The sequence below is a fragment of the Salvia hispanica genome, chromosome 6 (genome assembly GCF_023119035.1).
Source record: "Salvia hispanica cultivar TCC Black 2014 chromosome 6, UniMelb_Shisp_WGS_1.0, whole genome shotgun sequence".
Classification (NCBI taxonomy): Eukaryota; Viridiplantae; Streptophyta; class Magnoliopsida; order Lamiales; family Lamiaceae; genus Salvia; species Salvia hispanica.
Genome location: NC_062970.1, coordinates 7542251 through 7556521, shown reverse-complemented (window position 1 = coordinate 7556521; position 14271 = coordinate 7542251). Strand labels below are relative to the sequence as shown.

At 43.2% G+C, this 14271-nt stretch overlaps 1 protein-coding gene across 1 annotated transcript; it reads left to right on the top strand.

The window, feature by feature from the left end:
* The first annotated feature begins 2561 nt into the window (after positions 1-2561).
* On the top strand, positions 2562-5416 carry LOC125195729 (pentatricopeptide repeat-containing protein At5g19020, mitochondrial). The gene is made up of 2 exons (XM_048093916.1): positions 2562-4657; positions 4753-5416. The coding sequence occupies exons 1-2, from the start codon at positions 2674-2676 to the stop codon at positions 4938-4940; spliced, it is 2172 nt and encodes a 723-aa protein (XP_047949873.1). The 5' UTR covers positions 2562-2673; the 3' UTR covers positions 4941-5416.
* The last annotated feature ends 8855 nt before the right edge of the window (positions 5417-14271 follow it).

Sequence of the window (14271 nt, the reverse complement as noted above, 5' to 3'; positions counted from 1 at the left end):
TCGGTTTTCTTTTCGGCTTGATTTTCATCATGAATGTTCTCCTCAAACCACGCGTTCAAACGGGCAAGCAAAGCGGCTTGCTCCAACCTATAGATACGTAGTTTCTCGTTGTAATCATTTATAGCAGCTTGTTGGACAGGAGAGAGCGATTGAACCTCGAGGGCGGGATCATTGGGGAGACCCCGCTGCTGGCCCAAATCAATGACCCTACTTGACTGTTGCGGCTGGTGTGTAGAGGCGGATTGCGTCAGTGGTAGAGGCAGAGAGTCAGGGAGGGGGAGGTGCCGACAATATTCCCGCTTCAACATATGATATTTGGCGGAGGAATTTCGCGGTCGCACGTATGGACACGGGGGCCGGTAGTCGAGCTGTGGATTGTAAGCTGAAACTCCTCGTTGAATGCGTCGTGGTGGCGGATCCCAACACGAGCCTTGGCGCGCCGGCGAGTCGTTATAGACTGGAAACTCCGAAAGCATCTGCCTGGCCGGCGGGTCCCAGCAGGTCGGTATGCATGCTACCGCGTTATCCGTGTCCTGATCCCACGGTCGGTACCCTCTGTTAGGCGGGTCCCACGAAGAGGTTTGGTGCCGCAATCGACTATAACAGCCTGCCTCGCGATTTTCCTCCCAAAAGTGGGGATTTGGTCGCCTATTTCCGCGGGGTTGCCGAACATCTGTTGATTCCCAATTTTCTTGGTGGCGTTCCCACCGCGTGTCTCCACCACGGTCACGGTACCCGCGGTTGTAGTGCCGAGGTGGCAACTCACGATCCAGGCTTGGTTGTTGCCGGTAATTTCCATAATTCCAATATGACCGATCGTGCATTCCGTAAGGAGGGTTCCGAGATGGCAGGCTCGCCGGATATTGTATAAATCGTCTTTCACCATCAGAAAAGTTTCTTCATTGAGATCGGATGGAGGCTGAGTGCGCGATGAAAGCACCAGTTGATAAGATAAACCTCCTATCAGGCTGATCGGCGTCTGTAGATCGACGATCGATAAATGCCTGTCGCGGGCAAGTGCCCGTCGAACACGATGGTTTTCTCACTTCAGAGAACAAAACGAACATTCTAATGATTGATTTCTCAAATGATTACAATATCTCCTATTTTTTATAATGCTAATAATTAACTTAATGATCGAGAAAACAAAATATGGAAAAGATATGCTAAATCCCTATAATATCAAAACTAAATAAAGGTGAATATGTCTCGTATCATCCCCTCAAATACTTTCCGACGTCGTCCCTTCCTTCCGTTAGTTCCGATAAATTTTATTTCACCCCTTCCGTTTAAAGATCCTGGATCCGCCACTGGCAGGAGAGATGTGGTGATCGGAAAGCTTGGGATTGAGGAGAGTTGATACGTGATTCGAGAAGATTGTGCCATAGAAGACTAACGGAAGAGGCAACAACGAAACTATCTTTGGAGGTTTATCTCTCTTATCTATTTTATGTTCAATGGATAGGGAAGGAGTGTGAATGATGGATGAATTGCGCGGCATTCATGCATTTGCTATAGTCGTGGTGGGGGCTATTGATTTTTCCTTTTTATCTTTTGTTTTTGGGTATGTATTTTAGTTGGCCTTAAATTTTTGATGAGGGGACTCTTAAAACTTAAAAGATATTATTGGTTGGCATAGTATATAATTATGGTATTAGGGGTATGAACAATTGCCTGGGGACTCTTCGAAGATATTATTGATTGGCATTATATGTAAATAAATGCTATAAAATGTACTCTTATTTCATTTTTACTCTCATGTTGCAATAATATAATTTATGATTAATTGTTTCATGTTTATTACCCTTCCGTTTCTCAAGAATATGCGCTCTTTCCTTTTTAGTCCGATCCAAAAAAATATACACTTTCCAATTTTAGAAACTCCTTTATTTCAAAATGAGGTGGAACCCATTTCCCAGTAACAATATTTTAATTACTTTTTCTCTATACATCTATCCTACTTTACCAATTTTGCATTAAAATTCGTGCCAAACCCAAATTGCATATTATCTGGGGACCGAGGGAGTATGTTTCAGTAGTCCTAGGTATTTATATTACATACTCCCTCCGTCCACGATTAGGAGTCTCGGTCACTTTTGCGCACCCATTTTATAAAAATGATAAATAGTTAAAGTGAAGATATGAAAAAGTGAAAGAGAGAATAATGTTGAGAAGACTCTTGTCAACATTATTCTCTCACTTACTTTACTATTTCTCCACTTTAACTATTTTTTATGATTTTTATAAAATGGGTGTGCAAAAGTGATCGAGACTCCTAAGCGCGGATGGAAGGAGTACAAATTTTGTTTATAATTTTTTATATAATAATATTGTTTTTAATTTTATTTAATAAATTTATCCTCTTATTAATGTTTGAAAATATTTTAGTCTTATGTATAGTAAGAGTGTGCTACTAGTTCTTTATAGTAATGACTTAATTTCTTTATATTGTGAGTTTATTCATTGTTATTATATGACACAATTAAGTTATTTTCAATTGAAGAATATGAATCGAGGTTTGATTTCATTCACTAAAATCTTAGATAAGTAGTGGAGTAATTCTAATACTATCGCAAGATTTCTGTTTTTCTCACACAATTATTTCTGGCTGATAATTCGATCAATGATCTTAGGCTGTTATACCCAAAATCCCACATTTCCTTCACATCTCTAATGGCTCTCGGCACAGCTTCCCTTCAATCCCTCCAAACCATTCTTAAGAACAGCGCCACTTCATTCGAATTTGCGCTAGTTTCGGCGCTCAAATCCATCTCGTCTTCCCCTTCCTTAATCTCCCATGGCCAGCAACTGCATTGCCTCGTTCTGAAATCAGGCCTCAATTTCAATGTCTTCATACAAAACAGCTTGATCAGCATGTACTCCAAAACCGGGATGTTTTCGTGCGCGAGATCAATTTTCGAAAGCTCCCCGAAGCTGGACTATGTCTCCTTCAACATAATACTATCAGGGTATGTAAAAAATGGCCGTTTGGGAGATGCCCACAAATTGTTTGAGAAAATGCCGCTGAGAAATTGCGTCTCCTATACGACCATGATTATGGGGTTTGCTCAGAATGAGTGCTATGAGGATGCGATTGCCCTTTTTAGGGAGATGAGACTGTTGGGAGTGGTTCCTGGAGAGGTGACGATGGCGAGTGTGCTATCAGCTTATGCGCGTGCTGATGGAACTAGGATGAATGCAATGCTTCTGCACGGCTTGGTGGCGAAGCTCGGTCTTGATATGCGTGTTATTGTTTCGACTAATTTAGTTCTTCTTTATAGCGTTTCTTCGTCTCTTCATGATGCAAGAAAGATATTTGATAACATGGCGGATAAGAATGTGGTGTCGTGGAATGTGATGTTGAATGGTTATGTAAAAGGAGGACTGGTTGATTTGGCTAGAGACCTATTTGAAGAGATTCCAGGGAAGGACGTCGTCTCTTGGGGCACGATGATTGACGGATATCTGCAGACTGGGAGGTTAAGGGAGGCCTTGGCACTCTATTGTGAAATGAGGCACACCGGCTCAAGACCTAATGAAGTCATGGTTGTTGACATTGTCTCTGCTTGTGGACAGGCAACTAGATTGCTCGAGGGTCGACAGTTTCATGCTTTGGCAGTTAAGATGGGGATAACCTGCTATGACTTCATGCAGGCAACATTGATTCATTTCTATGTTGCCTGTCATCAGGTCGAACTTGCTTATTTGCAATTTGAGGAAGGAACTAAGGATCATGTAGCTTGCTGGAATGCCCTTATTGCAGGGCTAATGAGGAACGGCATAGTAAATGAAGCTGCACATTTGTTTAGTATAATGCCACAGCGAGATGTTTTCTCTTGGAGCTCGATGATTTCTGGTTATGCACAGAACGGGAAGCATAGTCTGGCCATTGATGTTTTTCATGAAATGGTTGGTAAAGGGTTTAAGCCAAACGAAATCACGATGGTGAGTGTTTTCTCCGCCATCTCTGGCTTGAGCACACTGAAGGAGGGGAGATGGGCTCATGAGTTCATCCATTGTAACTCAATACCAATCAACGACAATTTGAGTACAGCCATAATTGATATGTATGCCAAATGTGGGAGCATTGATTCCGCTCTAGAAGTATTTGATCAAATCCGAGACAAGGCCAGAAAAGTTTGTCCTTGGAATGCAATCATATGTGGCTTGGCCATGCATGGGAAAGCAGAGGCTTCCTTGATGATTTTTGCAGATTTGCAGAGTCGAAAGATAAAGCCAAATTTGATCACATTCATTGGAGTCTTGAGCGCTTGTTGTCATGCTGGTTTGGTGGAAGCAGGGAAAAGCCATTTTAGGAGCATGACAGCGACATATGGTTTAGAGCCTAACATTAAGCATTATGGATGTATGGTGGATCTGTTAGGCCGAGCTGGGAGGCTGAACGAAGCAGAAGAGCTTGTGCAAAACATGCCTATGGAGGCGGATGCTATCATTTGGGGCACGTTGTTAGCAGCATGTAAAATGTACGAGAACACAGATGTTGGTGAAAGAGCTGCTCAAAATCTGGCTAAGGTGGAACCATCACATGGTCCGAGTAGAGTTCTGCTGTCTAACCTTTATGCCGATGCAGGCAGATGGGATGATGCTTTCCTGGTGCGGAGAGCAATGCAAAAAGAAAACCTTGCACGATCACCGGGTTATAGTCGTCCTGTACAAAGCTTTTAGCTGATACACAAAATTTCCAAAGTTAAAAAAACAAAAGTTATAACTTACATTCTACCACTAGTTCAGCTGCAGGCCCATGGCACCAGCTTCACCAGCTCCCAGCAGAGCGAGCGCGAGCTCTTCCTCATTCCACCACCTCAAGACCCACTCATCTTCATCCTCGTCTCCTGCTTCTCCTACCTCTTCTAGTCTCTCTCTCACCCTGCCCCCACATTTCCAGTGCTATTTCGCCCCTAATCCGCAGTCTCAGCTGATCATCTTCATGTTATTCGTCTGCTTCGTTATCTTCTTTGAGATCTACTGCGGGCACAGATCGAGAAGGTGCGAGGGGGAAGGGTGAGGGCTGAAGAAGGCGATGGAGTTCGATTTGCAGCTGCAGGAAACAAGGCGGTGAGAGATGTGATTGAGCTGCCGTGGAATGGGGGCAGCGATGATAACGAAGATTACGAGTGTCTAAGGGCGGGCGGAGCTAAGGAAGATGGCGCCACCTAATGGCCATGCGGTGCTACTCTTTTGTGACAAATGTGGCTGCCCCGTTGCCGATCTCGAAGGGTGGGGGCCGAAATGCTGCCGACTCTACAAGAAGTGAGTGCAGTTAATTTTTTCATTGTTCATTTTGATTGCAGGATTGGCGCATGTTAGCATTGTTTAGGGATTTGAAATCGATTTTTTGAATGTAGTCTTATAGCATGGTTGAAATGCAAGTTATGTAGATTGAGTTTTGAGAACTTATCTTTGCTTCATTGGTGTTGATAATTTGGTTCGATTTAGTTTTATGCTCTACCAATCGTGTGATATACGTCTATAGTTGTTTACGGTGGATATAATCTTAATTTAGCTCAATTCAACTAAAGTCAATTTTAAAAATATAAATCGACCAATAACATAATTAATGACTAACATTTCAAATTCATATTACCAAATCTGGGCTCTTTATTTATTCACTTATCGCGTTTAAGATATACTATGCCCATTAGTTACACGAGATTGCTGCTAGCTTAACTTAATTAACTTCTTTATCCAAAATAGTACTGAGAGTTCCGAATCACTTTTTTATTATAGTGGAACAAATTCCAACTAGTTAAGTTGTAGTGCAATTGTGTAATAAATATAAAGCGTTGTTCAGAACATTTCATCTGCAAAATATCATCCCCGGCACACCGAGACTCCATTTCTTAGAGTACCAATACTAATATTTCTTATATACCAGTTGTCACTGCCCAATGAAGAAAACGGAATGAAGAAAACAATGGCTATAAAAAGATTAGTAAATCTTAATTTACTAAAAGTTGATAAGTTTAACTCACAAGAAAGATGTGAAGTGTGTGTTGAAGCCAAAATGGCTAAGAGCATCCGCAATGGTCGACTAGCGACCGGCTAGCCGATTCGTCGCGCTAGCCGATCGGCTAGCCGAACCATTGCAATCGGCGAGGGCGATTTCGGCGAGCGGATCGGCGTGGGCTGGCCGATCGCTCGTCGCTGGCCGATCGGCTAGCCGCCATTGTGGCGGCCCGATCGGCCAGCGCCGATTTTTGATTTTTTTTTAAAATCATATATAAACGCGATTTTCGTTTCATTTTCATTTGTACCACTTGTTTTAACGAGTTTTCTCTCTCTCTAACTTTCTGTACAAGAGCATCATCGAGCGATGAGTAACGCGGGTGGTAGCGGTGGTGGTAGTGGTGGGGATCCCGAGGAGTACGAACGGAGGATGAACGAGGCTATGGATGCCTACATGAACCGCGGGATGGAGCGGTACATGCGTATGGTGGAACAGCAGGCGATACCTCGCCCTCCACGAGTTGTCCACCACCGAGCGGTGATTGATCGGGATCACGTAGCTGCACATCAGCGGCTATCGTACGGCGACTACTTTTCGAGAGAACCCGCGGTTTCCCGCCAACATGTTCCGGCGGCGTTTTAGAATGCGCAGGGAGTTGTTTATGCGCATCGTTGGCGCATTAGAGCGTCGATATCTGTGTTTCCGCTTCAGGCACGATGCGGCTGGCAGACCCGGCCACACCCCTATTCAAAAGTGCACGGCGGCAATCAGGCAGTTGGCCTATGGAGGCGCGGCAGACATGTGGGATGAGTACCTCCACATCGGCGTCGGCCACTGAAATGTCTGAAGGAGTTCGTGGGGGCGTGATCAGCATTTACGGTGAGCGGTACCTTCGAAGCCCTACTCCCGAAGATTGTCGGAATTTGATGCGGATGCACGGGGAGAAGCATGGGTTCCCCGGGATGTTAGGCGGCATAGATCGTATGCATTGGGAGTGGAAGAACTGTCCGACCGCTGGAAGGGGGCCTATACGACCGGCTACAAGTCAAAGAACCCCACGATAATCCTCGAGGCCGTAGCTGATTACCGGCTGTGGATCTGGCATGCGTATTTTGGGGTAGCCGGGTCGAACAACGACCTCAACGTCCCGAACTCGTCTCCCCTCTTCAACGAGAAGTGCCAGGGCGTCGGTCCAGCCGTCTCTTTTGTGGCCAACGGCAACCGGCATGATATGGGCTACTACTTGGCGGATGGGATATACCCCCGGTGGCCGGTCTTTGTGAAGACGATCCGACAAACAAGTGATGAAAAGAAGGCCTACTTTGCGCAACGACAGGAGTCGGCGCGCAAGGACGTGGAGCGCGCATTTGGTGTGCTCCGGTCTCGATGGGCGGCAATTAAGGGTCCAACGCGTTTGTGGGAGGTCGGATCCGTTTCCCAGATAATGTACGCCTGCATTATCCTGCACAACATGATCGTCGAAGACGAAGGCGTACAACTGACTAGTTGGGTCAAGTGAGGATGAAGCCGGTCCAAGCCACGGAACGGCCACCCCTAGTGTACGACGTGGGGTACCTCTCGATGAAGCCGACCGCCTTCAGGAATTTGCCAACATGCGCCAAGTGGATGCTCATATTCAACTCCAAAAGGATATAATTGAAGAGTTGTGGGCACGGAGGATTGCACGGCGATAGTTTTTTTTCTTTATTTATGCATGTAATTTTTTTTTTTATCTATGTAACTTTTTTAAATGCAATTAATGAATTTTCCCGTATATGTGTCATAAATTTAATTCCGTATTTTAATCGTAATTTTAATTCCGTAAATGTAGTATATTTTGAATTGTTTTTATTGCGGCTGGCCTATGGCTGGCCTAAATCTGATGTGGCAGGTGGATTTTTTAGTGTTGCTGACGTGGCAGGGGAGAGAATGGCTGGCCTATGGCTGGCCTAAGCACCATTGCGGATGCTCTAAGTTGTCGTTCCATTCGGTAGAACGGAGCACATAACCTCTTGAGTTGATCCATACAGACGTATGTGATTTGAAATTTGTGCAAATAAGAGGTGGTAAAAAATATTTCATCACGTTTATAGATGATTGCACAGGGTATTGTTACCTTTACTTATTAAGAAGTAAAGATTAGACACTTGAAGCGTTTAAAGACTTAAAAAATGAAGCCAAAAATCAACTTAATTGTCGAATTAAGTGTGTTAGAAGTGATAGAGGTGGTGAATATGTGGCGCCATTTGTAGAATTATGTCATGCAAGTGGTATAATTCACCAAACCACGGCTCCATATTCCCCTCAATCGAATGGTGTTGTTGAATGCAAAAATCAAACACTGAAAGAGATGATGAATGCTTTGTTGATTAATTCAGCTTTACCCCAGAACATGTGGGGGGAGGGAGGCTGTATTAACGGCAAACTATATCCTGAATAAGATTCCACTAAAGAGTAGGGATGTGACTCCCTATGAGTTGTGGAAAGGCAAGAAACCTTCGTACTCATACCTTAAAGTGTGGGGGTGCTTAGCGAAGGTAGAAGTGCCACCTCCGAAGCAAGTTGCAATAGGCCCTAAAACAGTTGATTGCATCTTTATTGGCCATGCAATTAATAGTAGTGCCTATCGTTTCCTAGTCCATAAGTCAGATGTGCCTGGCGTGGCTGAAGGAACAACGATTGAGTCAAGGAATGCTATATTCTTTGAGAATGTTTACCCTTGCAAGAGGCAGGAAGATCGTTCTAGTGAAAGAATGATGGATGAATCCACTAGTTCCAATCCTCCAAAAAGGACGAGGTCAAGTCCTGAGGATGTAGAACCAAGACGTGGTAAAAGAGTTAAAGTTGCTAAGACATTTGGTCCCAACTTCATAACTTTTATGTTGGATGACGAACCAAAGTCGTTGGCAGAAGCGTTGTCTGGCCCAGATGCGCCATTCTGGCAAGAAGCGATCAATAGTGAAATTGAATCAATTATGAGAAATAACACATGGATGTTAGTAGACTTGCCAGAAGGATGTAAGACCTTAGGGTGCAAGTGGATCCTGAGAAGGAAATATAAAACTGATGGTACTATTGAAAAGTACAAAGCTCGCCTAGTTGTGAAAGGCTTTAAGCAGCAAGAAGGATATGACTTCTTCGACACGTATTCACCCGTTACGAGAATCACTTCCATTCGGGTGCTGCTTGTGATTGCTGCTTTGCACAATCTTGAAATTCACCAAATGGATGTGAAAACTGTATTTCTGAATGGTGAATTGGAAGAAGAAATTTATATGGAGCAACCTGAAGGGTTTGTAGTACCTAGCCAAGAAAGGAAGGTATGTAAACTAGTGAGGTCTTTATATGTGTGAAGATGGTTGGCTGCTGACTTGAGCTCATGAGAGGGAAAGTTGCTCAAGCTGGAGCACGTTTTTTAGTTCAGCTGTGAACTTTTAATATCAGCCGTCAGATCAGTTTCAAATAGATAGATTGAATCTGGACCTTTTGTTTTTCCCTTCTTGTTTTGCCTTTTCTTACTTAGTCGAAGAGTAAGGGTTTTAATCCCCAAAAAATTCTCTCATTCAATTTGTACTGGCTCACAAGATTTGATACACAGAATATATTCAAGATTCCTCTTCCGTTCTAATTCAATTCTTGTTCTTGTTTTACACTTGTTGCTCAATCGATTCCGGACGTTCTCGCCAACAATATGGATTAAAACAAGTGCCTTTGCAATGGCACTTGAAGTTTGACAATGTGATGTTGTCCAATGGGTTCACTATCAATGAGTGTGATAAGTGTGTTTACACTAAGAACACAGATAACGGTTTTGTTATTGTGTGTCTTTATGTGGATGATATGTTGATTATGGGCAGCAATAGTGCCATTATCAACGAGACCAAAAATATGTTGAAGAGAAATTTCGACATGAAAGACATGGGTCTAGCTGATGTGATTCTCGGAATCAAGATTAAAAGAGATCATGATGGAATTGCACTGACACAATCTCATTACATTGAGAAAGTGCTTAAAAAGTTTCACTCCTTTGAGCCAGCTAAGACTCCATTGGAACCCAACGTGCATTTGAGTAAGCACATGGGTGAGCCTGTAGCTCAAGAAGAATATGCAAGGATCATAGGGAGTTTGATGTTCATCACAAACTGCACCCGACCAGATCTTGCATGTACGGTGAATAAGCTGAGCCGATTTACGAGCAACCCAAACAAGGAACATTGGAAAGCTCTGCGGAGGGTTTTGAGATATTTGTAGTATACTCTTAACTTTGAGCTGCAGTACACAAACTATCCCCAAGTACTTGAAGGGTATTGTGATGCAAATTGGATCTCTGATTCAAAAGACTCGTTTTCAACAAGTGGGTATGTGTTCACTGCGGGGGGTGGAGCTGTTTCGTGGAAGTCAACGAAACAGACACGTATAGCTAGATCCACCATGGAATCTGAGTTTATCGCTTTAGACAAAGCAGGGGAAGAAGCCGAGTTGCTTAGAAACTTCCCAGAAGATATTCCATGTTGGAAAAAGCCAGTGCCAACAGTAGTGATACACTGTGATAGCCAAGCGGCTATAGGGAGAGCACATAGTGGCTTATACAATGGTAAGTCTCGACACATTCGTCGGCAACATAATACCGTGAGGCAGTTGATCACAAGTGGTGTTATCGCAGTTGACTATGTAAGATCAGTGGATAACTTAGCGGATCCGTTAACGAAAAGTTTAACCGTGATCAAATGCATAAATTGCTAAAAGGAATGGGACTGAAAACCACATTTTAAAAAGATGATTATAGTGGTAACCCAACCATACGATTGGAGATCCCATGGGCTTGGTTCAATGGGAAAACAAAGCTATATGACTCTAGTTGTAACACTCGGAAGATATTATATCTTCGTCTATTCTTTGAAAGCATTGAGTGTTGTAACCTGCATGTGGTAAGAGGCTAAGTTTTGACTTTTAATTATTCTTAGTAGCCTCGAGGAGGTGGGTATTGCAGGATACCTGGAAAAGAATCACCTATGTAAGTGAAGAAGTGTGGGCCGCTTCAACATGTGAATCACTTATGAATCCAAAGTGGTGTTCCATGGCCAGTAAAGGACACAAACGTTAGAACTAATGAGTTTGTAAATAGTATTGTGTCAATATTATTGTCTCGGTATACACCAAGGAGGAATGGTTCAAGGCATCACGTCCACCAGGCCGCCGGTATGCCCGATAGTGACTATGGAAAGTTCAAAGCCCCAAGCTACTATTCCAAATGCAATATTGTTTCTCAAGGATTGAGCGAAGAGTCTGCATGCATGCATACACGTCTTGTGTTGGTTGAGCTGACAGTGCTCTAACCAATGTGGGGGATTGTTGAAAAACGTGTGATAATATGAAAGGCTCCAAGCTTTTCACATTCTTGTGTCCTTTGGCTTTTCATGTCATGTAACATCCATTTGGTTTATGGTGTTCTTAATGCCAAGACTTTTGGAGTGGTCTCTCCTATCCTATAAATAGGTGGGTTTGAGAGATGAGAAGTACACCAACAAAAAGCATTCTCTCTTCTCTCTAGTTCTCTACATCGTAGTAGCATTGCATAGCTCGATTCTCGGAACTCCATCAAGTTCGCCGGTGCCTAGCGGGTTTGAGGTGCTTCTACACGCTAGGAGGAAGTCGTTTTATCTTTGGGGACAATACGCCATTCCGTGAGCACTAGCCGGGGCGTAATTTGTCTTGCGGAAAGAGGGCTTCCCTCGACTCGACTTATAGTTCAATATATTATTTCCGTTGTAATTTTCATTCCACTTATTGTTATTATCTTCCTTCGATTGTAATAGTTAGAGTACCGCCTGTAACGGCTTAGGAATTTTATCCCTTTATTTCTAACAGCTCTTTCTCCAACATCTGTGTTCTCGTACATTTTACATGCTGCTAACAACGTGCCCCAAATGATAGCATCCGCCTCCATAGGCATGTTTTGCACAAGCTCTTCTGCTTAGTTCAGCCTCCCAGCTCGGCCTAACAGATCCACGATACATCCATAATGCTTAATGTTAGGCTCTAAACCATATGTCGCTGTCATGCTCCTAAAATGGCTTTTCCCTGCTTCCACCAAACCAGCATGACAACAAGCGCTCAAGACTCCAATGAATGTGATCAAATTTGGCTTTATCTTTCGACGCTGCAAATCTGCAAAAATCATCAAGGAAGCCTCTGCTTTCCCCGCCGTTGGGATTGGATCCATATTTAGGATCTCTCGTTTGACTTTTTCGTATTGATGGTCTTCTAATGCCCATATGAATTGATACAACCTGTGTTTCTGTGTGTGTTGGTTGTATTTTTCGATGCTGGACGGAGTGTCCATTGGATTTGGATCCTTTGTGTCAATGGAGATCCATAAATCTTGGAATTTCTTCCATAGATTTTCCAGTGATAAGTTTCCTTCTTTTAAACTGTATGCTTGCCTATGCAGGTCGGAGATTTGGAACTGATCGGCGCCGCTCCCGTACGTTGTGGCCAGGCTTTCCCATAGGTCATAGGTCGTTTCATACTGTGAGACTTCGTTGACGATGTTGGTGTCGACGTTGTTGATGATCCAGTTGAAACAACAATCATCTCGCTGCTGCCATCGGTTGTAATTTTGGTCCGTCGACGGGGGAGGGTCTGTAACTCCATTTATGTGAGATGCCAGACCTTTCCCCGGATGGCTCGTCTCATCAGTTTCACCCATAGGGGATAATTGTCCCCATTAAGTTTCTCTGTCAGGCGCACCTCGCCTAATGATTCCAGAGATGCAGGTTGATCGTTTGAGTTTTTATGAGACATGCTCATTCTCATGAATTCAGCGAATTATTCGGCTGATAGGGTTATGGACTGGTTGGTTTTTAGAGGGGTTATCTGGTTCAGAATCTAACATCTTGTTGGTTGTGTTTGTGCAGGGATCAAAAGGTCGGGAAAGGTACTCGAGACGATGATGATATTTTTCTGAGTCTCAAGCCCGAATAAACCTGCTCTGATACCATCTTAAAGATGGTAATCGAGAGAGGCGAGATTCATATGGCTAAACATATTGATAGAGAGTTTTTGTTAGAAAACACCGCAAGATTGGTTGTTGAAGAAAGAACTATCTCACTGGCAATGTATCGAACACAATCTAGGCAGAAAGCAAATGAAAGAATTTGAGACACAGGGGTTACGTGGTTCGGCTCAATCGAACCTACATCCACGGGAGAATCACGAATCAATTTTATTCCACTCTACTGAATTACAATCACACAACAATCAACACTCAAAGATGAAGATACACTCAAGAATTCATATGCTCACCCTCTCGTGAACTTGGATCAAGAAAACACAGATGATCCTCTCTAATTCCTCACTAAGATAGTGTACAATTCACTCAACGTGTTGAATCAGTTATGAGCCTCTCTATCTCAAGCTCAAACTACTTAAACGTAGCTCAACCGCTCTTCTAAAACCGAAATAGCCGTTTGAGAAGCTAACTTTCTGACTTGTGCCCCCTTTTGCAATTTAGCCCCTGACCTCTTTGGAAATTCATTAAGTATCCACATCAACAAATCTCCACCTTGGATCTTGAATGAAATAACATTCGGTCATTTTCTCCAACCTTACAAACCTCAATATCTGACCATCTTCACTAGCTCCAAACAATGCTTGAGGTTGGAACTAGGTATAGTCTTAGTCAACATGTCTGCAGCATTTTCTTCCGTAGAAACCTTCTCAATTTTCACCTTCCCTTTGTTCACTTCATCCCTGATAAAGTGCAGCTTCACATCCACATGTTTAGATCTTTCATGGAAGGTCTGATGCTTGGACAAGCATATTGCGCTATTACTGTCACACATGATTGTTATAGCATCTTGATTTACTCCAAAATCTGAGAGTATTCCTTTTAACCAGAAGCTTTCCTTCACCGCCTCTGTCATAGCTATGTATTCAGCTTCTGTTGTGGAAAGGGCTACCATTGACTGCAAGTTTGATTTCCAACTTACTGCTGATCTATAGAGACAAAAAACATATCTTGACTGGGATTTTCTAGTGTCTTGACTCACTGCAAAATCCGAGTCACAATATCCTAACACAACTTCATCACCAGATTTCTGACCACCATCAAATAGAATGCTGTAATCAGTTGTGCCCCTGAGATACTTCAATATCCACTTCAGTCCATGCCAGTGTTCTATCCCCGGATCTCCCATAAACCTGCTAATGACACTGATAGCATGACTAATGTTCGGCCTTGAGCAAACCATTGTGTACATTATACTGCCAACAATACTAGCATAGGGTATCTTAAGCATCTC

Bases quoted from the DNA above. Each gene is read 5' to 3' on its own strand.
- LOC125195729 (XM_048093916.1), top strand. From the start codon at position 2,674: ATGGCTCTCGGCACAGCTTCCCTTCAATCCCTCCAAACCATTCTTAAG. The intron at 4,658-4,752 runs GTTATAGTCGTC...CCACTAGTTCAG, and splicing joins AAACCTTGCACGATCACCGG to CTGCAGGCCCATGGCACCAG.